We start from the raw sequence: 25,202 nt of genomic DNA, 5'->3' as shown, positions 1-25,202 counted from the left end.
ACTATGACACCTAAGTGGCACTGTGGCGCATAATTTCCTTCACTTTGGCCTTGTGTTCTCTGTCTTTTTGGTAGAAAATTAGAAGTTGGGCGCCGTAGTGCTCCATGATGTGGCGTTGGAGGACTAAATTAATTTGTGAAATTCTATAAATTAAGGCGTTGCGACACTAGCCTCTGACATTGGAAAAATTATTAGGTGCGGAGTGTGCACCATCCGCACAAATATGGGTACCTAGCTGTACCCAGCGGTACCCAGCAATACCGAGTGCCGGTACCTAGCGCGGAATAAAACTTGTGCGTACGGTTCTCCCCATCCACACTCCGCACCTAATAATCTCTCCTGACATCGTGACTTTCATGAATACAACGTTGAAGCACCGGTGTCCTTTTATAATTTATTGCCCTTTTTCATGGAATTTTCCCGCTTAATAAATATCAAATGAGGTCTTTCACAGTAAAAGGGATATCAAAATGATAAAAAAAATCCCACTAACACTTGGCTAGCCATGCAGGCATGGCTTCCTGTTTAAATTGAATTAATCTATATAATTAAACATGTGTATGTGACGAAAATAAACTATAAATTTGAAAATTTTTATTTTTGTAATCAAATATAATATAGAGAATAAAATATTGTATCAAAAGATAGCAATAATATTCTATAATCGATTCAAAAATAAAAATAGGATTTTGAAAAAAATGTATATATATATATCCCTAGAGATTTTCCCCTTTCTCATGTGAATAGCATTTTATTTACTTTATTATAGGGTTCAGGTTCCCCATAAAGTTAAGCCATTATGGTTAATTTCTACTCAAGAGAGTTAAATAAAATAGTGGTAAAATTTTTCATGATTTTAAAGTTTAGATTATGATGATATTTTAAAATTTTAATAGGATTAGTTCAAATTGAAGGATGAAAAATACATATCATTGGATTATGTGAAGCTCATAAATACTCCAAATAACCCTACATTGAGATTTAAAGTTTTAAAATTAGAATTTAGTGTTTGAATTATTTCCTTAATTAGAAATTTGGAGCTTTTATTTCTTCAACATAAAATTGAGAGAAATTAGTCTTTGAAGGTTAGGGCTTATGATCTCGCAAATCAGCCTCATACCCTAAAACTAAGGCAAGCAATAATGACTAGTAACTCAAATCTAAGTCTAAGAATATGTAATGAGGCTTAGAATTTATGTTATCAGTATCACACCTATTTTGGTTTTATGTGTATCTTTTGATTACTAGATATCATTTTTAGTTAATTTTATTATATTATTTTATTTCATAGCAAGAATTTTGATCCTAGATAAACCTAACATCTAGTGAGTGATAGATTATGAGGGTGTCACTAATTATTTAATTTATCTTCAATTTTAAATTTATTTAATTTTTTTCAAGGATGATTTTAATTTAAGTTTTTAATGTTTTATATATTTATATTACTTTTAGGAGTTTTGGGTTTTATTTTTGTTCTAAGGGTAATTAGGAATAATCTCAGAAATATTCCATAAAAATTTAAGCTCATTTAGATCTAATATTTATTTTTAACATTTTTATATTATTAAGTGACCTTATGTTTATTTTCTTATCAAATGAACTCCAATTTTAATAAAATTTATCGTAGGAGCTAGACTTGGTGCTATGATGATTTCATAAAAATTTGAAGTCAATTTTAAGTGTTTCTAATTTATTATGATTTACTGATGTATTTTATTAAAAATATATACTAAAATAAAGTTTTAATTTTTTTATATTTTATTTCTCACTATTTCCAACGATCATTGAGATTTCTTTTTTTTTTTTGTATTTTAATATTTTATATGAATTTTTTGAGGAATTTTTAAATTTTAGGCCAATTGGAATACTCAGTTGTTGTATTTTAATCTAGCAAATAGATTCAATTCTCTAGAAAGCTTTTCTCATAAATCAAGAATGACTTAAAAAAGGATTCCTAAAATTGTAGTCGATTTGAAGTTAATTATGATTTATTGAATTTATTAATGGATTATAATTTGTGTTTAGGAGAGAGAGGTTTTTTATTTTCAAATCTTATTAATTATTTATTTTTTATTTTGGGGTTTATTGAGAGTTTAATGCACTATTTTTCTAATTTTTCTAGAGTTAGTTATGAAGTCTAGAATTTTCAATATGAGAATTAGGGTTTGCTTGAGATGCAAATTAAGGTTTATTATTTGCCTACAAAATGAACTCAAATTTTCATAAAATTTGGACTAGAGATCATTGATGACCTAAGAATGATTCTTTGACATTTTAACTCATTTGGAGTTATTTATAATTTTATCTATTTATTTATTTTTAAATAGAATTATTATTCAACATTATAGACACTTGACTTTTTATATTAGAATGACTCTAGGGTTTAGGGTTTAAGGTTTAGGATTTAGGGTTTATGGTTTAAAGTTTTTTAAGGTTTAGGGTTTAGGGTTTAGGGTAAAATATATTTCCTAACTTCTATGTTCAGTTAAGGTACATTTTGTTACAAGTCATATTATAATTTTTTGATTTTACTAAATTTATTATGAATGATGGAAGATCCCTAGGTTCAGTTAACCTAACCTAGAATTATGGTTCATAAGGGATGCTCAAGAGCTCAAGTTCTATAGTTGAGGGAAGGGATGCTTGAGCTCAACTTCTACAATTGAAACTACTCCTTAAGTGCTGGCACACATGTTGTTGAAATTGAGTTTGTATTAGACAACATTCAAACCTTGCATCAACTCGAACTGTAAATCTTGCGAATCAACTAGGTTTAGCAACTTCTTTTATTTACCTCCACACACCAACTTCTTCAATACTTGATTATACAAGTCTATAATAAATGCATCCTCAGTTGGATCCTAAAAATGATATTATCTGCATCACAAGTTATCCTATCTATAAAATTGGAAGTGCGGCATTCGCCTTTGTTACGCCGGAGATCATGAAAGCACATTTGAAGGAAGTGAGCACTAACTAGGTGGTAATATTTTTCAAAAAATTTACTTTCCACACATCTACGACCTCTAGCATTAAGAAAAACTCATATTATGTTGCCCTCAACAACGTACCATTGCCTGTCCATATGAAATCTGGAGTACATAATCACAACATTTATGCCATGTGTACACACAATATATGTATATTTCATTTGCCCTTGCTTGTTGCTCAAGTGGATTATCAGAACACTTTGACATACATTCATGTATCATGTTGGTGGCAATGTTGATGAAGTCTTTCGTTGGCATACCTAGAGATTTACACATCTCACGCCAATGCAATTTATAGAGCATAATTGAAAAGCTTACAAAGGTACACATCTGCTGAAGAGAACTAGTGAAACGCCTTAAAAAACATAAATGCTACAACTACCCATCTTAAATAGCAGTAAAGATACAACCACCCACCATAAAATGTTACAAAAACCCTGCTTAAATAACTGAACTGCTACAACTACCCACCATAAATAGTGATATATAGTGGTACACAATAGTACACAGCGATACTGAGAAGCAGTACACATCAATATATAGCGGTACACAGAGGTACACAATAGCAGTACACAGCGGTACCCTAAACAAAGTAGTACAAAGTGAAGTTTTACAATGAAATTTTATAATGAATTTATAAATGAATAATAAGATACACAATGAAACTTTATAATGAATATATGAAATACATAATGAAATTTTTGTTCTACACATTAGAATTTCAAATTGAAATAATTATGCATTATCCATATTTCTTTGATTCAATTATTCCCTTCACCATTTATAAATATTCTATTGTCGGCTAGGCCTTTGATCTACCGAGAATATATTGATTTGTGAAGCATTCTATTATATTAAAGAACACCTTACTCACTAGTTCTCTAGGTGCATACTATTATATTATAGTGGCATATTCTACAAGTTTCTTTTTCTTACATTTTTTCATTTACCAGTGACTCTTCAATCTTGAATTAGATATGCCTTTAGGCCTGTACTTGAGTGGGTCTTTCAATTTAAAACCACCACCTGTGTTGCTAACAAACTTGTGGTTCTTTTTTTTTTTCATCCAAGATCCAGTCGACATTTTCAACCATGTCAGTCATTGCAACCAACATATATTGTTCTTCTTCCTCATTCCCCTATGCTCGTGTGCTAATTTGATATTCAAATATGCTAAGATGATTCCTGAATATCATACCACTACATCCTTTCTGAGATGGGATTGCCTTCTTTCCCATACATGTGAATGTTCATCCAACATGAATATACTTCCTAGCTCTAGCTGACCATCTCAGCAGAAGGTACTTTGAAGGAATATTAACTATATCTAACTGCCTCATAACTCTCATGTAGTGAGAATTTACTAAACCCATCATGTCAAACTTTCCACAGTTGTATTGTATGGTACCCTTTTTTGCATCAAAATGAATAATCCAATGGTTTGACTGATTAATCTTCTCGACGCTTTTGACAAAAAATGTAGAGTCACTTGACGCGTGATCTATACACATTCCACCCACATCATGTTAAAACTCTTCTTAAATAAATCTATATAATTTTCTTTAATAAAATTAGGCAGATTATTTTAGGGTTATTTTTTATTAAATGTACTATCTCACACTGGCTGCATATAAAATCTTTATCCTATTCATTCTGATGCCAAGTTATCACCACATTCTCTAAGCCTAAAAAATAATTAGTTATGAAACTTGTTGGTTTGAAATTGTTATGGAATACATTGTTAGTGGACTCGCTATGCTGTGTTGAAAGAATGTTAAGATTAAAATGATTCTTATTAAATATTGTTGACAACTTGTTTCTAATTCTGTAAAGCTCCTTCAACCAGTCATGACTTTAGAGGAACCCTTTAGTGATCATTTCAACCTAGGTTTTCTCGAACACCTCATTAGGATCACACTTGCTTAAACATCTATAAAAAAAGGCCTTTGACTTTGTTGTTGCTATTGAAGCACCACACCTTAGACATATTCTTGCTGATGTGCCATTGACACAAGGTATGGCTTGCTGAGGCAATGCAATGTTTATTTCCCTAGCTATTGCATGATCCTGGTCAGTAAATATTGTTATGAGTTTTTTATCACATATTATTAGTAAAAAAAGTTATAAATAATCAGATAAATAATTCAATAGTCTTCTATGATAAAAATGTCATCCCTAACAGAATATTATGCCAATGATTAGTAACTCCAACAAAGGATGCACAAGCTAAATTATATTTGTTAAGTCTATAACTAGTAAAAATAATTATCGCATCTCCAAAGCAGTAATAATTTATTCATCCCAACCCATCAAAAAAAAAAAAAAAACTCAATAATCTATCATCCTCATTAGTTTGGACGTCCCATGCAAACATGTTATCTCAACTAATTTTTCTTTAAATAGTTCAAATAGGGAATTAGTGTCCCTATTCTTAATCTTCGTTCTTTTCTCTTTCTAAATGTATTTTTATGCCTCACTTTTAAAGAATCCTACATTTTCTACACCTCCTACTTCATCAGGTAGGCAAGTAAATGCATCAATTGTTCTTATCCCAGCTTCTGTCATTGATTTAAGAACTGATGCTTCATTATTACTAATATTCCTACATTATCTAAGCAGATGTTGATCTTTTGGCCTAGTTAATTTGTGATTTGCGGCTCTCTATGCATTTTTGCGTCGTCCAAACTCCATCTTTATCCACTAAAAATCTAATCATAGCAAGACATCCGGTTTGATTTCATTTTTTTGATTTAGAATTTTAGCCAATACCCTTCTTAAATTCAGCTTTAGAACAGACAAAGTCCGTCGATCTTATTTTTCTCGAATTAGGCCAAAAACTGTGACGTTCTTTGAAAACACTTACACCAAGATTATGAGCATAGTGAAAATATATATCATATGCTTCTTTCTTAGAGTTATAAAAATCCTATGCACAAGAAAAAAAACATATCTAATATTCTGATATAAATATGACAGTACACAAAAATCACTGGTACACATTGATACACAACACCGGTATACATAGGTACATAGAAGTGGTACACATAGGTTCACAGAAACGACACACAAATGCAGAACATAGAGGTACATAGAAGCGGTAATACACAATAATAATACATATCAAATTGTGTTTTTATCTGGACTTGCAAACAGAATCCAAGCTTGCATCTAAGCATGTGTAGAGCAATATAAATTTGAAGAAGCAAAAAAAAAAAAAAAAATTGAACGATACTCCCTAAGCCATTAAAATCTTTTCATTTTCAAATGAAAAATAATAAAACATCTTTTGAGTTTAAAATTTACCGATAATATCCCCGACTTATCACCTGTAGTTCACTGCGGTAAGCCTTCCTAAATGTTTTGCGTCTCTTACATAATTCCTTCCATCTTGTAGGAGTCGATGTCTTCCAACCCGATTTTTATTTTCATAGCCTCTTCCTCTCTTTTCTTTCTCAACTATCTTCTTAGGAAAAATCATATCTCAGGTGGCAAAAATCGCCCACAAAAATCTTAAACCTTAGAAATTAGCACATTTCTTTTTAATTTTCGCATTTGATCCGGGTCGGGTCGTCATGCTACTCAATAAGTTGAAAACACATGCTAATTATTAAAATTTATCGTTTAATCGTTAGGGCATCATGTGATTGTATTTTATTAGAGTATGAATGTAAAGTTACATAGGAGTCCCCGCCAAATAATTTTTCACTACTAAGGCCGCTAATGCCGACGTGGCGGTTGGAACGCTAGGTCGGATTGGTATCGATAAGCCAAACCCTACTTGGTTCGTCCTGCTCCTCGCAGTCTCGGAAGTCAAGAACCGAGAAATTTCTAATATGAGAGATAGAGATACGCCACCCTAGGGTTCAATTCTTCAATTTGCATCCCTTAGTCCTCTCTTTACCCGTCATTTTCAGTTTTTCTGTTTCAAGGACGCAAATTTTGTAAACTGGTAAGAGATAATCTTTCCTTCTTCCTCCCTTTAGTTGTTCATTATTTTTTCTTCATTTAATTGCATAAGCTTTCTCTTGTGCAAAAGATTCAGAGTCCTTCTTTTCTGGCTCACATATGCAGTAATTTTTTTAATTCGACCATCTGACTGTCTTGATGTTAGTCCTTTTATGCATTCAATTTATTTTTTCTTGTTTTCTTCAATTTATTATGCATTTGAATTTGGCTTTTTCAGCTTGGGATTGTTATAATTATCCATGTTTGCCCAATGCAGTGCTTGAGGGTGTTATGGCCGCTTCGCCATGCATGCTAGTGCATGCATTCTCATTCCTTTCATCGTTAATTTGAGTTCTTTTTTAATTAATTAAACTCCATTGGAAGAGAGAGTAGCTGCTCCATGTCTATTAGAAGCGATTTTCACTGTTTCCAAGGAATTCATTCACTCACATCTTGCTCAAAGCATGATCATAGTTCGAGACGCCTTTTGTTTAGGACATCTGCTGCAGTTTACATGAATAATCACCCGAACCTTCATAATCCCAGAAGCGAACCCTCCATAAAGCAGGAAATTGTTGTTACCCCCCAGGCTGTTGTGCATGTTTCTCCACAGGAGAATATTATTTACTCAGAGGTAAATAATGGGAATAAAGTCAACTATAACAGTTTTGGAAAAGTTATTGCTTCCAAAGCTATGAGCTTTATGAAGAAGAATGGAACTGCATTTTCTCCTGATGGTTATTTTTTAAACTACAATGAGGGATCCAACAACAACATTTTATGTCACTATTGTCAGAACGGTAAGCTGATTGAAGCCTGCCGTCTTATTGATATCATGGCACGATATGGGCAGATCCCTGACTTTGAGTGCTGTGCAAACCTGATCAGAGGATTAGTAAATGCCGAAAGAGTGGAGAAAGCTTGCAAAGTTCTTAAAGTCATGGTTATGTCAGGTGGAATCCCTGATATAATCACTTACAACAAATTGATTGGTGGGTATTGCAAGAGAGGGCAACTTGCTTCTGCCATTAATCTTGTTGAAGATATGAGTTTTACTGGTTGTCCTCCAGATGTCATAACTTTCAATACATTGTTCAGGTGCATGTTTAATGAAGGAAGGTATGAGGAAGCTATTTGGTTTTGGAGAAGCCATTTGAGAAAAGGTTATCCTCCATATCTAATATCTTACACAGTGCTTCTTGAACTCGTTTGCAAACATTGTGGGGTTTCCAGAGCCATGGAGGTTTTAGGCGATATGTCACTAGAAGGGTGCCATCCAGATATAGTATCTTACAACTCTCTTTTAAATGTGATATGTAAAGAGGGGAAATTTGAGGATGCAATGATAGTTATGCAAGCTCTTTTGCAGTATGGTTTGGAGCCAAATGCAATCACATATAATACTTTGCTTCATTGTCTCTGCAGCCAAGGTAAATGGGTTGAAGCAGATCATGTTCTATCAGTAATGAAGCAGGCTTCTTATCGTCCATCAGTTGTTACTTACAATATCTTGATCAATAATTTGTGCAAACATCAACTACTAGATCAGGCCATAGATATCCTGGAGAATATGGTATCTGAGGGATGCTGTCCTGATATAATCACGTATAATACTCTTCTTGGAGCAATGTGTAAAGAAAATATGACAGAGGAGGCTTTAGATGTTATTCAATATATGAGAGAAAATGATATTAGTTTGGTTCTGATCTCTTATAACATATTAATTGATGGATTTTCAAGGAATGGTGAGATAGAGAAAGCAATGGTGGTGTTTGATGAAATGATTGGTGATGGTATCACGCCGGATGACATCACATACGGATCGCTGGTAGTAGGGTTTTGCAAGAAAGATATGGTGAAGGAGGCCATGCAAATGTTGAAGGAGATGTTCAGGATCAATTGCAGGATTAGGGGATCTACTTACACTGTTTTGATACAAGCGTTATGTAGGAATCAACAGTTGGATTCAGCTATTGAGGTCTTGGATATGATGGTATCTAGTTGTGCTAAGCCAAGTAAAGCAATTTATGAATCTTTGGTTAAGGGCATTGCTGATTCTGGTCTCTTAGATGGAGCAGCCACACTGCAAAAAAAATTAGTCGAGTATAAGATTCTCGGAGAAACTTCTTGATTAGATCATTTTTAGATTGATAGAAATGCAGAACCTAACCAATTTTGACATCATTAAAGGCATAGTGCTATGCGTGCACTGGAATATGTTGTTGCTGACTACCTACTAAGGTGATATCTTTTGCTCAGATTTAGCATTTGATTTTTATTCTCTCATATCTCAATAACTAAAGCTTTGTTTGTGACAACTTTCGTACTGCTTCTTAAAGCAATTTTTTTAATTAATTTTTGTTCTAAAATACGGATTTAAGAAGCAGTAGGAAAGCTGCCCCCAAATGAAACCTAAATCACTTGAAATTTAAGTTCTGAAAGTTCTATTTTACTAAGCAATTATATTGCATTCCTTTTTATCTTTCTTTATGCTTTCTCCCTAGAGGGATGGATCCTAAAACAATGACAACCATTATAATATATCCTCTGTATGTTATACCATGCTGGCACCATAAAATCACTTTAGATGTAAATTCAAGTTAAGCTGTTACCAAGAGCATAATTCATTTCATTTTTCTTTTAATTTAGAAAGAGAGGACCCAACTTTATTTATAAATGTTCATCTTATATAAAAAGAAGTGGTAATTTTCCCTTTGCAATATTTTTTTATTCGAAATCTTGTTTATGCAATTCTGTCTATAAGTTGAAATTATGAAAACTTTATATACTTTTAGGTTGGTGACAAATAGGACTCCCATTTTCCAAACATCAAATTCTATTTCATTGTTTCGATGAATTGAGTGGTAAATGCATTTTACTTCATTTTTATATCATGCGCTTGGCTTTGTTAAGAGAAAACAAATTTGTGTTATTGACTAAATAATACATGCTTATAAATATGCATCATGATAGTGCAAATAGGAAACAAATAAAAGAGAATAATAATCCTAATTATGAGGATATAAATCATATTTCTTTTGATATATTCACTTTCTAATACAAGGAACCTAGCTTTTATGCGACATCACCCTCAAGCTAGAGCTTATAAATTGGTTAGCTCTAACTTGTTACATAAATGAGAAAAATGTGTGTGACCTTTAGCTTTAGTGAAGATATCTTCCATTATTCATGATTGGAAACATGAGTGACAATTTCCATGAAAAGTGTGCATCCCATATGAAATGACAATCTATTGTTGACTTTCGTATAAATCCCATAACTTGATTTGATGGAATTTAACTAAAATGATGAACAACAACAAAAGTAGTCTCGCAAGGAGAATGCTTCATGCAAACTCTAAAATTAGTTAAACATTGCTCAATTCTCAAAGTAGATTGTGTCGATATGTTTGGAGTGTGAGATTATCGAAAAGAACCCTCATTATTGATTCAATTGAACAAGACAAAAATAATGGACCACAAATGCAATGTCATGAATACCTAATTTGAAACACATCGATCACTATCAAAATCCAATTATTGCCCGTATTGTAAAATGTCTTGTGTAGATGAATCATAAATGTTAAAATTACTCGGAAAGGGGGGGATATATTGCCCTTTCTAATGTACTAAGGTCAAATACAAAATTTGCTTATACTCAAGGCAAGAAAAAAGTTATGAGAACAAAAAATTGTGCAAGAAGTTAATGCACATTAGTTTTGTCTTTATGTATTTATTTAATTAAATCTATTTTTTAAATCAAAAAAAAAAAAAACTTGTCAAAAATCTCTATTATTGCTGCACTCATCCTTGAAATCCAACTATCTTGTCTAGCATTACCATTGTCCTTCCATCCCTCGAGAAATTATTTTGTGTGGAGTTCGGATGTAACTCTACGTCTGGACTCTAATAAAATCCTAACATGTGGATATTTAATATTTTTGTTATGTTTCTTACGACCCGACGACCCATCCCAGTTCAGACACTCGTTTTACCTTTTTTAAAAAAGAAACTCGAAAAAGAGCCCAAGTATATAGTATTTGGGCGGGCGGAATATCACCTTTTACCCGCTTAGAAAGAAAAAAAAAGATAAATAAAAATAAGATAGGCAAAGAAGATGAAACTGGTTTGGAGAACGATGCATTCTCCGAAGAGATTTAAGACGGTTTGCTAAACATCCAGGAAGAGCTACTACAACCAACCTTAGGAGAAAAATTAGGGTTATTATCTGTAAATTTTAAACTCCTCCAAAGTTTTATTGTGTTTCCTATTATTATATATATATATATATATATATTTTTTGGGTTTATAGTGTGCTCTTCAATTATTTATATATCAAACGCCGTGAAGAAGCATGTTTTTGTTATGTAATGAGTTTTAATGTAAATATATAATTTTTCAGGGTTTAGGGTGTATTATTCAAATTATGTGTATTTGTAAAATTATGTTAAATTTTTTTTCCTAATACACACCATGTATTGCTATGTATTGCAGTGCATAATCTTATATAAAAGCTTATAACAATACATAGGGAAATTATATAGCAAATGTGTTTATTTTTTGTTAATAAACATTATGTTGAGCTTTATATTGAGCTGTGTATTTCTGTGTATTGAGTTGTGTATTGTTGTATACTGATGTGTATTACTGTTAATTTAGCTGTGCACTGTTATGTATTGCTATGTATTTAGCTGCATTTTGCTATGCACAGCTATATATTACTATTCATTACTATGTATTGAGTTGTGTACTATTGTGTGTATTACTGTGTATTGATATGTATTACTGTTTATTGTTGTTTATTACTATGTATTATTGTGTATTACTGCGTACTACTGTGTATTGTTGTATATTGTTATGTAATGTGTATTATTGTGTATTGACGTGTATTGTTGTGTATTGCTGCGTACTAAGTTATGTATTTAGATGTGCACTATTGTTTATTGTTGTATATTAACCTTTGTATAATTATGTATTTTTATGTATTGTTGTGTAATGAGCTATGTACTGCTATTTATTGCTATGTATTGAGCTGTGTACTAAGCTATGTATTGTTGTGTACTGATCTATGTATTTATTGTGTATTAATGTGTACTATTGTATAAAATTATGTATTGAGCTGTGTATTACTGTGTATTATTATGTACTGAGCTATGTATTGCTGTGTATTGATGTGTATTGTTGCGTACCGAGTTGTGTATTGCTATATATTTAGTTATGTATTGTTGTGTATTGCTATTAATTGAATTGTTTACAAGTTTATATTCAATGATATGAAGTTTTTTCTCTTATACACAGGGTGTTTATAATTGTGAGAAGAAAGCATATGATATATACTATAATTATGCTCATAATATTAGTTTTAGTGATGAGGACATCCGCAGAAGATTCTGACATACGTACCATTGGAGGGGTCGTCGAGCGACGGCCATGATTCAACAGCTTTATTTTGAGGCTTTATTTTATTCATGTTATTTGTATTTCCTGTTTTTCCATTTGTACCCCTATGAGGGAGTTAGTGTTTGTTGTAGCCCAAGGGCAATGTCGTCTTTTATTTTCCTTATGTTTGTTGAGCCTATATAAAGGCTTGATCTTTGTATTGTTGGATTATTGATTGATGAATGAAAATTTCCACTGTGTGTTCTCTTTGTGAGTTCAAAGATCTCTTAGTGAGTTCTTCGCATGAGATCTCTTTGTGAGTTCTCCTAGTATTAGTTTCCATTGATTTTCACCTCATCCACAAGCGACACCATCCACACCATCAATTTGGAAGAAGTCGAGCCATCTCCCCTCTTGCTGCCGCCTTGAGACACCCCACCTGTCGGTCACTTTAATCCCCACTGGCCGGCCACCTTGCCGCCGGCTCCTCTCCAGCCCCAACCTCCCACCATCTCTTCCCCTCATGACCTCGCTTGGAATTTGATTTTCAAATTTCAAATTATTTCCAAATTTGGAAAATCCATTTTAGAAAAGTTTTCGAACTTTGAATTCAATTTCACATCAAATGAAATTGGATTCATGAGACAAGATTTTCCTAGTCATCGTCCGGATTTGGAAACCCCCACCTCATCCCTAATTCTCCTCTTCCTCCTTGATGCCGTCGGCCCCCTCCTCTTCATTGGCTCCATTAATTGCACAATTAAACCCTTCCCTTATTTTGAAATTCAAACTTTAAATTTCAAAATAAATCCCTCCAATTTCACTTAAAACTGAAATTATTTCAGTTTTATTTCCAAACCTAGCTCCTCTATTAATGCCGCCGGCCCTCCCTTGGCCTCCCAATATTTGATTTTCAATTAATGCCTTTAATGCACTTAATTGGGAATTCAAATCACCAATATTCTTCCCTCCTAATTCTCCTAAAACTGAAATAGAACTTCAGTTTTTTTTTTTGCTTCACCACATCCACTCCTCCCTCTCTCTCTCTCCCGCCAGCCTCCCCCATCCTCTCTACAAACCGCCAGCCCCTCTTCCCCCCATTGGAGAGCTTTTAGCGCCGACCCCATCCTCACTTCAAAATCATGAATGGCGGACCCACAAGTTGATCATGGATTTGTAGAGGACATCAACGGGAGAACCGACATCCTACGTTCACCTTTCTTTGATCCTTAACCGGATTGGGATGTCACGGTCAACAACTACCTCAACCGGATCCGGTACCAATTAGCACTATCAATTGAGGAGCACATCGCGACCGGACGTTGGATCATTGTAAGCCGCCGACCACTTCCACCGCCGCCCTTGCCCTTTCCACCTCTACGAATCGTCGGCACCGTTGCCCTCGGAGTGGTTTCATCTCTCGTGTGGTTATTCTTTTTCCAACAACCCTAGAAGTAGATAAATGAGCGTAGCCTCAAGGTGAGACAATCGCTTTGTTAACCGTTGGATTCTCGTTGGCTTCTCATTTGCACTACTACTTATTGTCGTTGTTATTTTAAAATTTCTTGCTAATTTAGCAGCACGACTTGCCTTGATTTGGTTAAATTCTTAGATCTCTCTTGAAGTTTCAATTAAGAAAATCATTAAGAATGAACTTTCATTACTTCAACAAACTTTCATTAATTTTCTGAGATTCAAATTCCTGGTTTCACATCATCTTGGTATCAGAGCATGGTTATCATGCTTGGCATGTTTAGAAAACATCCTAGGGTCTAGCTTCTTATTGTAGTTTAAAATTGGCATGCATATCATTGCTTAGATAGCAAATTTCACTGTTTTTGTCACTGTTTTTGCATTTCCTGCACTCATCTAGCTGAGTTAGGTCATATTAACTAGCATCTTAGTGTTGGCCTTTTGTTTGGGAAGATTCCTAAGTGTTTAGAACAACTTCGGCTTGATTTAACCCTGCTGTCCTCACTTTCCTGCAGCTGTCATTCACTGTTTAGGAAGTCTAACACTTGTTTGACTGCTACCTTTAATTTCCTGCAGTGTTTATAAGCCGTTGGGAGGCTATAACTTAAGTCCTAAGTGCTGTCCACACATTAGGAGTTACTCTCAACACTTGGAATAATTTTCCTAGTTGTGTACTATTGCTGTCCACTCAAAAACTGCACTTGTTGGAGACTTATAATTGACCGGAAGGCTGTCCTAGTGGCTGTCCACACTTGGCTTCCAACCCTAAACTTGCTAGACACGTGCCACCTTGTGTTAGGTTGCTGTCCCGAGTCTTCCAGTAGTATTTAGGAGCTTTAGGATCCACCTAACTGCGTGTATAAGTGCTGTCCACCGCCCCGACACCGTCCCTAACCAACCCCAACCCGAACCAATGGACCCGATAAGACTTCAAAAGAGCTTAGATGACATCGTTAACCTAGTGGGCACTATGACTAGAATTATGACGGAGAAACCTGTTGACTATCCCCGCTCGAATTATGTGTCCCACTCTGCGTTTCAACCTAGACCCGAGTTTAAGCCACAACGACCTCACTTTAAGCCACCTTATCGTCTGCCTACCTTTGATGGTTCTTTGGACCCTTACTATTTTAGGGAATGGGTTAGACAATTAGAGGACTATTTTGAATCGCGTGAAATCCCTAACTCTCGCCAGTTTAGCATTGCTAGGTCACACCTAAGCGGTAATGCTCTCCAATTTTGGATGAGGTTGGAAGATCATAAAGAGTCTCGTGGCGAATACCCCACCTCCGATTGGAAAAACATAAACGAGAACTTGGTATTAAATACACTTCCCTACTAGTGGTCACCCATCTTTAGTAACAATCAGGGTTGCTGCCCCACCCTGTAAGTCTCTTCAAACTTAAAGGCCGACCCTTCATGGAGTCTTCTGATAGATCAATCTCTTATAGCTCCCATTGGACCCACTTCTAGCCATCCCATTCAACCTTTAGACTCCCCATTCCTTGACCCTGAGGTTGATTGTAATAAAGGAAATGATTAAAAAGAAGAGGTCCCTGAACCTGAGACTGAGTGCATCCATTTTCTTGGATGCTAATGATTATCAATGATACGAGGATTCTTTGAGGATGAAACTTGTAAACCTTCAAAAGCTGATTTTTTTAGTGCAGTTCGTTGTACGAACTGGATTTAGTACTGGACGAAGAAAATTTGTGAAGAATCTGCCATTTTCGTTTGTACGAACCTGGAGCAGTCGGGACGATCCGTCTGTACGAAATTGTCCAGGAGAAGTCGCCCGGACGAATTTGGATTCGTCTGTACGAATTTGTCCGAGAACCCATCGTACAGGACGAAATTTTGGATCGTCCAGGACGATCAGTGTTAATAAATATCGGATTTTAGATATTTTGGATTCATTTTGGAGAGAGAGAAAAGGCAAGAGAGAAAGAGAAGGAAGAGAAGGGAAGACTGGTTTTGGAGGTCACGGAGCGCTTTTCGTCCGACGACGCTGTTAGAAAGATTTGTTTGTCTCGCGTAAGGACTCCGAACCCTATTTCTGTTTTCGAAGATTTTGTATTTTGATCGAGTTGTGCACGTTGTTTGTGTTTTTGTAGTCGAACTTTTGAACCTGATTTTGTATTGACAACAGACTTTCAACCGCACAACTTTTAGTATGTTATAGATTGATATTGTACACGATTTGAGTATTTTCTGCGATGATTTTACCGGTCGGAATTGATTCTACGCGATTTTAATTGAATAGAAAAATATCAGGACGTGATTTGATTTGATTCTATAGAATAATAATCTTATATTGATGCGTGAATGTTCTACTGTAATTTGGAAGAATTTGGAACTTTGCCTTTTTGCAGGATTTTTGTGTATATTTGACCGACTGTCGTTACTTGGCCCGATTTTCGTACGATTTCTGATTTTCCCGAAATTGATAGATTAGATTGATATGCTTTATGATTATTGTATAATTGCTATAGATGCTTTAATATGATTTTAAACTGATTATTGATATGATTATTGATACTGGGAACACACGTATAACCTGGTTGAACATTGGTTGGAGATTGATATTGACCTGTACAGGAGTGGGCCGACGGGCTTTCCTTTAAACCATTGATCATTGATATAAGATTGGGAGTCATAAGGAGTTTATAAAAATGCCGACGGACGAAAAGAGTGACACTCTTATTGATAGAACCAATGTAGGATATCTACAACAGCATATGGATTCTACAACAACAACATAGCCAGTTGATTGTACTTGTCCAGTATATAGTATTGAATTGGCATGTTACTGTATTGATTTATGGATTCATTGTTTTATTAGATTTCCTGCTTTATCGACTTGATTGGATTACTAGATCGTACGATTTCATTGATTTCACTGATTGATTGCTGTGCATCGCACTGAGCATTTATATGGACATTGATAGATATAGATACTGTATTGATAGCAATGAACATGGACATCGTACTACTGCTACTGTTTGTTACCGTATTGACTGTGTTAGATTCATTGTTCCGTATTGCTTTTCGACGATTCATTGCATTGACCGTATTGATTTGTTGAGGATATTGATTGATTGAATTGAATCGATTGATTTGCCTGCCGCTGCATTGACTTGGTTTTATTGACTATTGATTTCGGATTTGCATCAACTAGCGTTGATTCCACTGCATAGACTCAAGACCTTGACTGATTCAGATTGGATAAGATTGCAGCATCATTAGATAAGCACCGCCGTGCTTGATTTAGTTAAATAAGGTATTAGGTGACCTGCTGGCTTGTAAGCTCATTATATGTGGTTGATATGTTTTCAGGTCAGGCGTGGGAGCAGGAGATAGGAATTGACCAGATCTTCAGGTTTTTTTTGTACTTTTTGATCGATAGATGATCTTTTGTACTCAGGACAAGGACTAGAATTTCTCTACTTGTATTGATTTAGTTAGTTCTTGATAATTGTATATGATGTTTTGAGATATGATACGACTTGAAATTGAGTTGTAGATTTTATAAAATTGATAGATTGCTACTGAAGGTTTATAGATAACTCTGTAATTTTGTGAAATTGATGTGAATTCACTTCCAGTTAGATCTTGGAGGCTATATCAGTTGGTATCAGGAGCAGTGTTATTGAAGAATGGCATTGTTAGCCAGAGTTGTGGTTTTGGATTGAGGTTGGTAGATTGGGTAGCTTTTAGAGCCTCATTGGCATACATAATGGCATGTGTGTATCATTAGTTTGAAATTTGTGCAGGTGAAAAAGAATGGTCCTCCAGCAAAGTCCAGTCGTACCAAATGAGCAACACAGTCGCAGCTCCATGCCTTCAGAGAGTATGATGCAGTTGGTACTGCGTCTGACATGGTTAATGGGGATGCCCAGAGCAAGATGAGTGGAAGTCAAGAGGAAGAAGAGGTGACAGACATTGCAGATGTTCCACAAGCTGAAGCCTCCGTTGTTTAAGAGGCTTGGGACCACAGGCTGCTGGAGATTGGATTCCTTGAGAGTAGAAAAAGATTTTGACAGCATGCAGTGTCCGGCGAAATAGAAAGGTACATAGCTGTGTTTCCTATTTGAAGGAAGAAGCGGAGAGATGGTGGATGGACAGCAGAGAGAGAATCCAGGGAAGGACAATGCGAGATCAACCTGGGATGAGTTCACATAAGTGTTCAGTGATGTGGCTTGTACCACCGTTGCAGCTCAGCGACAGGATCAGGAAGCTTTCATGAGATTGGGAGCAAGGCCGCAGAGTCAGTGATGGAGTACGAAGGCCGAGTTTTACTGGCTCTTGCTGAGTAGCTGCTACAATCTGATTCTACGGCCGAGGAAAAGTAGTAGATCCTACACGGATTGAACAGAGACTGAGGCAGCCACTAGTACCTTTCCCGGATCCAGAGGTTTTGAGCTAGTGGAGCGAGCTCCGAAGATAGAGATTGATTCTTCGGCGACACGGTACCGAGGTACGAGGATACCAGAAGGAGGAGAAGATGAGGTCACCACGAGATGATTCTTAATAGAACAGAGATAGAGAGAAGGAAGCAGGTCATGGGGTTCGAAGGATCGCATCAGGATGCTGCATCTGCGATCTGCACCGGTAGTATCGTCTGTAGTCTGCGAGCGGGCACTTCCTGTGGTAGGATCGACATGCAGGTCGGTGCTACTGTGTGACCGGACAGTAGCTTTCCTGTGGACGCAGCGGGCCACAGAGCAGCAGATTGTCCCAGAAAGGATTGTGGGGAAGGGACTGATTCTTGGCACGGGTACGACAGCAGAGGACTGTTGGCACTCGAGGGACCTCACAGGAGAGATCAGCAAACAGGATGCATGATAGAGCTGTCAAGGGATCAGAGGGAGACAGTTGCGCCAACGTACCGTCCTACACTTCCTCCAGTGGTGCCACGCATCTACAGTACTCAGAGTCTTACAGCACGTGAGATGGCAGCAACGACCAGAAGGTTCTACTGGTAATGACTAGATTGACTAACGATTGATTTGACATATGAACATTTGCATCATTGACATGTGATTGTTGATTGTTTGTTTTGTGATGGATTCCGACAAGTTTTGATTTTGCTTTTGACTTTGATTCGATTTGGAATTTTTGAAATTTGATTGGACGGTATTGGCTTTGTATCGATTTTGCATTCGATCCCTTAAGGAAATGTCGAGGACACATTTTTTTTTAGGTGAGGATGAGATTGTAAAACCCTTCAAAAGCTTGATTTTTTAGATGCAGTTCGTCTGTACGAACATGGATTGTCTGACGAACTGAAAGAAATTTGTAAGAAAATCTGCCCATTTCGCGTTTTACGACCATGGAGCAGTCGACATCCGTACTGTACGAAATTTCTGTCCAGAGAAGCAAAAAGTCGGGGGCCCGGAACGGAATTTTTGATTTCGTCTGTACGAAATTTGTCCAGAGAACCCATCGTAGCCAGCGAAATTTGGATCGGTCCAGGACGATCGAAGGTTAATAAATATCGGATTTAAATTTTTTGGATTCATTTGGAGAGAGAGAAAAGGCCAAGAGAGAAAAGAGAAGGAAGAGAGAAGGAAGCTGGTTTTGGAGTCCGAGCGCTTTTCAGTCCGCGACGCTGTTAAGAAGATTTGTTTTGTTCTCGCCTGTAAAGGACTCCGAACCCTATTCTGTTTTCGAGACTTTTGTATTTTGATCGAGTGTGCAACTGTTTTGTGTTTTTGTGTCGAACTTTTGACCTGATTTTGTATTGACACAACTTTCACCGCACAACTATTTATATGTTATAGATATGACTTATTTGTACACATTTGAGTATTTTCCTCGATGATTATTACCGTCGGAATGATTCTAACGCGATTTTAATTGGAATAGAAAAATATCAGGACGTGATTTGATTTTGATTCTATAGAATAATAATCTTATATTGATGTTCGTGAATGCTCTACTGTCAATTTGGAAGAATTTGGAACTGTGCCTTTTTGCAGGATTTTGTGTAAATTGAACCGACTGTCGTTACTCTGCCCGATTTTCGTACGATTTCTGATTTTTCCCGAAAATTGATAGATTAGATTGATATGCTTATGATTATTGTATATAATGCTATAGATTGCTTTAATATTGATTATTAAACTGATTATTGATTGATTATTGATACTGGAACACACGTATAACCTGGTTGAACATTGGTTGGAGGATTGATATTGACCTGTACAGGATGGTGGGCCGACGGGCTTTCCTTTAAACCATTGATCAGTTGATATAACGATGGGAGTCATAAGGATTTATAAATAATCGAACGGACGGAAAAGAGTGACGACTCTTATGATAGAACCAATGTATGGATTACTACAACAGCAATATGATTCTACAACAACAACATAGCCAGTTGATTGTACTTGTCCAGTATATAGTATTGAATTGCATGTTTACTGTATTGATTTATGGATTCATTGTTTTATAGATTCCTGCTTTATCGACTTTGATTGGATACTAGATCGTACGATTTCATTGATTTCACTGATTGATTGACTGTGCATCGACACTGCGCATTTATATGGACAATTGATAGATATAGATACTGTAATTGATCAATGAACATGGACATCGTACTACTGCCTACTGTTCTGTACCGTATTGACTGTCGTATAGATTCATTGTTCCGTATTGCTTTTCTCGGACTGATTTCATTGATTTGACCAGTTATGATTTGATTGAAGGATAGTGATTGATTGAATGATGAAATGATTGATTTGCCTGCCGCTGCATTGACTGGTTTTATTGACTATTGATTTTCGGATTGCATCAACTACATGATTGATTCCATGAATGACTCATTGACCTTGATGATTCAGATTGATAGATTGACATGCATTTATGATAGCACCGCCGTGCTTTGATTTTCAGTTATAGGTATTAGGTGACCTGCTGGGCTTTGAAGCTATTATATGTGGTTAGTATTTTCAGGTCAGGCTCGGGAGCAGAGATAGGAATTGATCCTGATCTTCAGGTTTTTTTGTCTTTTGATCGATAGATGATTCTTTTGTACTCAGGACATGATAGATTCTCTTACTTGTATTGATAGTTTAGTTCCTGAGTATTGTATATGATGTTTTGAGATATGATCGACTTGAATATTGATGTTTTAGATTTTATAGATGTTTTGGAAGATTGCTTACTGAAGGTTTATAGATAACTCTGGTAAAATTGTTTGTGAAATTGATTGACATTCTTTCCAAGTTAGATCTTGGGATCACAGAAAAAACAGTGATTGAATCAGACTCCCAGCATGACTTAAATCCTGCGCTAAGAAAATTAGAACCTTTAAAGCGTCGACACCATTAGGCCACCCCGATCCCAGTCTCCTCACTATACTCTTTGGATAAGGTATGCCTGGATGATAGTAATGTGATCTTTGAAAGAAGCCAATCTGACGTCGAACACATTGAAATTAAATTCGGAAGATCCTGACTTAGTTGTAACCCATACATGAGTTGACTTTAAAATCTGTGATAAATGATCTCGAGTCGGAATTGGTTAAATTGAATTTTACTACCTGATTTAAGCCCCAATTTAACTAACCCCGAGTCTATCAATCTTAAGGTTATACCCAAATCTGATTCTATTGATGATAGAAATGAGTTCGGAAGACAATGATTTGATTCTGAAGGTTTTGAGCCTAACTTGAATAATGGGTCTCATCTTATTTTAATTGGAGTCTATTTTAGGATCACTCACCAAGATTTACATTTTTAAGAGTGTGACTTTCGTGATTGGGCTTATCCCACCACTCCTCGTACCGACTTAATGTGAGAGAAAGTCTTAGCCCATACTTTCATGTCACAACTTAACTGTCGTGCCACCTTCTGGTATGGATACCATACTCAATTTCTTAAGTCCCATACCTGTTGGTGATTCGTTTGGCTATCCTTTATGACTGTGAGTCAGGAGCCATCACCTTATCTTGTTCCTGATTCATGTTGTGTTACCCGATAGAGATCTTGTCCTTCCCTTTAAGACCATCTCTCTCCTAGTTGGATGAATTTGATAGATTACACCATATTGTTAAAATTGCGTATTCGGATATTGAGGCGTTTTTCATTCGTGCAGGCGAGGCGTAAGCCTCAAGGCGTTTTGAGGCGTAAGCCTCAAAATACAAAAGATTCCGTAACATAATGATAAATTTTTATATGCTAATGAGTGAATAATATAAAACATAAAAAAAACATAAGATATTGAAGTGAAAATCAAAATATCCCAATAATAAGACAACATGAAATATAGTTCAACTCAAATTTTCTACTTTCCAAAATCCCAGTATTCTTTTCATTAACATTATAATTCTAATTTCTAAAAAAGTTAAATAGCAATGACATATCACATAAGAACTCATAAGTCATCAACGCTGTCATCACTAAGGGGTTCTTCATTTGAATCATCATTATGATGAACTGCTATCTCCCATTCCTCCTCTCATATAGAATCCAATGTCGGGCATTTACTTCAAGATTCATGTAAGTTTTAATATATATAGTGTGAGGCGTAAGCCTCATGCCAGTGAGGCGAGGCGGGCCTTTAGCCAGGCCTCAACCAAGTTGAGGCGCAAGCCTCATAAAAAAAACTCGAGGCGTAAGCATCGAGGCGTTTTTACTGGAATTGCGTAAAGGCGAGCCTCATATTGCGCAATTTTAAACCATGGATTACACTGCTACCCCTAGGAGACTAACCTCGACCCTAGCTGAGACTTTATATAGAAGTGCCTTAGTAGCTGAGGATGTCTTTATTGCTCCCCCTAAACCAATTCCTTTAAATTTGAAAACTTTAAGTCCCCTCATTTTAGGTTTAAACCATTGTTATGCATATCTATGTGTGCGTGTGAGTCTGTGTGTTTGCATGTTCGTTTCCTGTCAAGCTTGTCTCTGTTTAAAGCTTTGGTGTAAGCCCAAAGTCTTATCATTCATCTTGCACATCGGGTTTGTCGCATCAGCATTTGCATTGATTTATAAGTGTTTGAACAAGTGTGATTTTGATGAGTTCGAAAGAACTTGGATTGAAATAATCACAGAAGGGGGCTTCTAGAGCCATAATTGGTTGAAGCAGCTTTATAAGATAAGTAATAAGTGGTCAACAACATTTAAGAATAATTTATTTAATATGAATATTTTATCAACATAGCGTAGCAAGTCTACTAATAATGTGTGCCATGACATTTCGAAGCCAATAAATTTTATAACTGATTTTTTTCTGAGGTTAGAGAAGGTAATGATGACTTGGCGTCAGAATGAGCAGGATGAAGATTTCAGATGTAGCCAATTTGAAATAATACCTTTGATAAAAAGCAACCCATTTTTAAAGCAAGCTGTTCGATTTTATTCAAGAAAATTGTATTCACTTTTTGAAGATGAATTTTTGGAAGGTGTTGGTGGAATGTGTATAGATTATGCCTCAAGTGATTCATCAAAGTTTTTCATCAAAAATATAGAGAATAAGGACCAAAAAAGAAAATCTAAGAGTATGAAACATGTCATAGAGGGAACTACATCAGGACAATGTTCACCATCAAGCCATATCAAGATCTCAAATATACAAGAAAGTTCACGGAGGAATTTGTTCTTCGGGCAACAACCAGCCAGCCGATACCTGAATATATGAGGATGATGATGAATATCATTGACTCAAATCAAAATGGTTGATGTGTAATTTTTTAATTATAATAATTGATGTTCAACACATCCAGCAAAATATCTGATGTAAAATTTCATTATGTATTGTAATAAATCATTGTAAAATTTAATTGCGTAATTGGGAAATTATGTGGGAGATATTCTGTATTGTTGTATATTTCTTCGCAAACTGCTAAGTATTTCTCTTATGAATGTTAAATATTGTTGTATATTTCTTTGAGTATTGATGTGTATTGTTGTGTACTGAATTGTGTATTGCTCTTATGACTACTGTGTATTGTCGTGTATTACTGTGTATTATTGTATATTACTTTGTATTGTGCTTCTGACTGTTGTGTACTACTGTGTATTATTGTGTATTAATATGTATTACTCTTATGACTACGGTGTATTATTCTGTATTATTGTGTATTTCTCTGATTATTATTGTTTATTGTATTTAAGGTGGTTGTTGTGACATTTTAGATATTTAAGAGGGTTGTTGTAACATTTCAGCTATCTATGAGGGTTATTGTAGCTACATCTCTTGTTTCCTTTAGCAGTTATTTTTTTTAAGTAGCGGTAAGTCTTACTTGATCATATGTTTTATAGATTGTATTGGTTGGATAATGAGAAGTTTCAAGGTATATCAACGAAGGGCTTCGTGGACATCGTTGGCAGTTGAATGCATGAGTGTATGTCAAGGTGTTTTGATAGTCCGCTTGAGCAACTAGTTAGGATATTCAGATGTTGCGTGCATGTATGGCATGAACACAAGGATTGTGTACTTTGGTATTTACATGAAGAGGCGATGGAGGGGAGGGCAACAGAACTGAAATTTTCTTAAATGCTAGAGGCTGGAAATATGTGGAAAATAAGGTTTTTTGAGAAAGATCGCCACTTTATTAGTGTTCATTTTCTTCAAACGCGTTTTCATGAGCTACGCTTTAACAGGGAAGGTGGAGATTCAAATGTAGTTGAAAGATCAACTTGTGACGTAGATAATATCATTCTTATTGACCTTGGGATCTAGCTGAGGAAGTTTTTATTTCAGACTTGTATAAGAAAAGAATGAAGAAGTTTCTGACTGGAAGTAAGCAAATGAAGTTTTTAAACCTGGCTGACTAGCAAGATCTGCAGTATGAGTTTCACTTTCATTTTGCTTTTTTCCCTACTTAAAGTCAACTACATGAGCGTATGCGGCAACTTTTGCAACACTTGTAATAATGTAATCACCTTTATGTTATTTGTTAGGTTTAGTGTTTTCTTTATGTTTTTTTTTGTTATAATTTGAAAGATTTTTTTAGTTTGTTGCATTCAAGCAGTAGTTCCCACAGACAGATGAGACAATTAGACTCTAGAAATTAATTTTTATGTTGACAATAAATAAACAATCTATTCAATAAACAATATCGATACAAACATATTTTTTGGTGGTTCAAAAAATGGTGTATACTAGTTCGACCCAGCATGTAGACATTTTTTCTTGACAATCTTTATGTTGACCCAAGTCGGCACTCTGATATTGGATAATAGCATCCATGTATTTGCATATGAACATACCACAATCAATGTTGTTTATTTGGGTTGGCACGTTAGTCATAGTTTGAATAAGTTTTTTGTCGTATATCAGAATCAAAAGAGCCATCTGTCTTTTGATAAATATAAATTATCTAAACAAAATAATAAGCACGTATTAATTTTAATCTATACAAGGAAAATTTTAACAGGAGATTATGGTTGAAATGATCTTAAACTCA

The 25,202-nt window shown here is 35.4% G+C and overlaps 1 protein-coding gene across 4 annotated transcripts; it reads left to right on the top strand.

The window, feature by feature from the left end:
* Window positions 1-6,662: 6,662 nt before the first annotated feature.
* Window positions 6,663-24,720, top strand: LOC110095695 (pentatricopeptide repeat-containing protein At1g08610). 4 transcript variants are annotated; one of them, XR_003699730.1, is made up of 3 exons: window positions 6,663-6,939; window positions 7,174-9,176; window positions 24,055-24,720. XR_003699730.1 is itself a non-coding variant. In XM_028692253.1 (2 exons), the coding sequence occupies exon 2, from the start codon at window positions 7,336-7,338 to the stop codon at window positions 9,064-9,066; it is 1,731 nt and encodes a 576-aa protein (XP_028548086.1). In that variant the 5' UTR covers window positions 6,664-6,939; window positions 7,213-7,335; the 3' UTR covers window positions 9,067-9,284. The 4 variants fall into 4 exon arrangements, 1 of the variants encoding a protein (XP_028548086.1); XR_003699729.1 differs by having other exon boundaries at window positions 6,664-6,939; window positions 7,213-9,176; window positions 24,397-24,720; XR_003699728.1 differs by having other exon boundaries at window positions 6,664-6,939; window positions 7,213-9,176.
* Window positions 24,721-25,202: the final 482 nt, after the last annotated feature.

The sequence above is a fragment of the Dendrobium catenatum genome, unplaced genomic scaffold, assembly GCF_001605985.2.
Source record: "Dendrobium catenatum unplaced genomic scaffold, ASM160598v2 original_scaffold_153559, whole genome shotgun sequence".
NCBI classification, from domain to species: domain Eukaryota; kingdom Viridiplantae; phylum Streptophyta; class Magnoliopsida; order Asparagales; family Orchidaceae; genus Dendrobium; species Dendrobium catenatum.
Note: the sequence above shows the minus strand (reverse complement) of the source record. Positions and strands in the feature narration are given on the sequence as shown.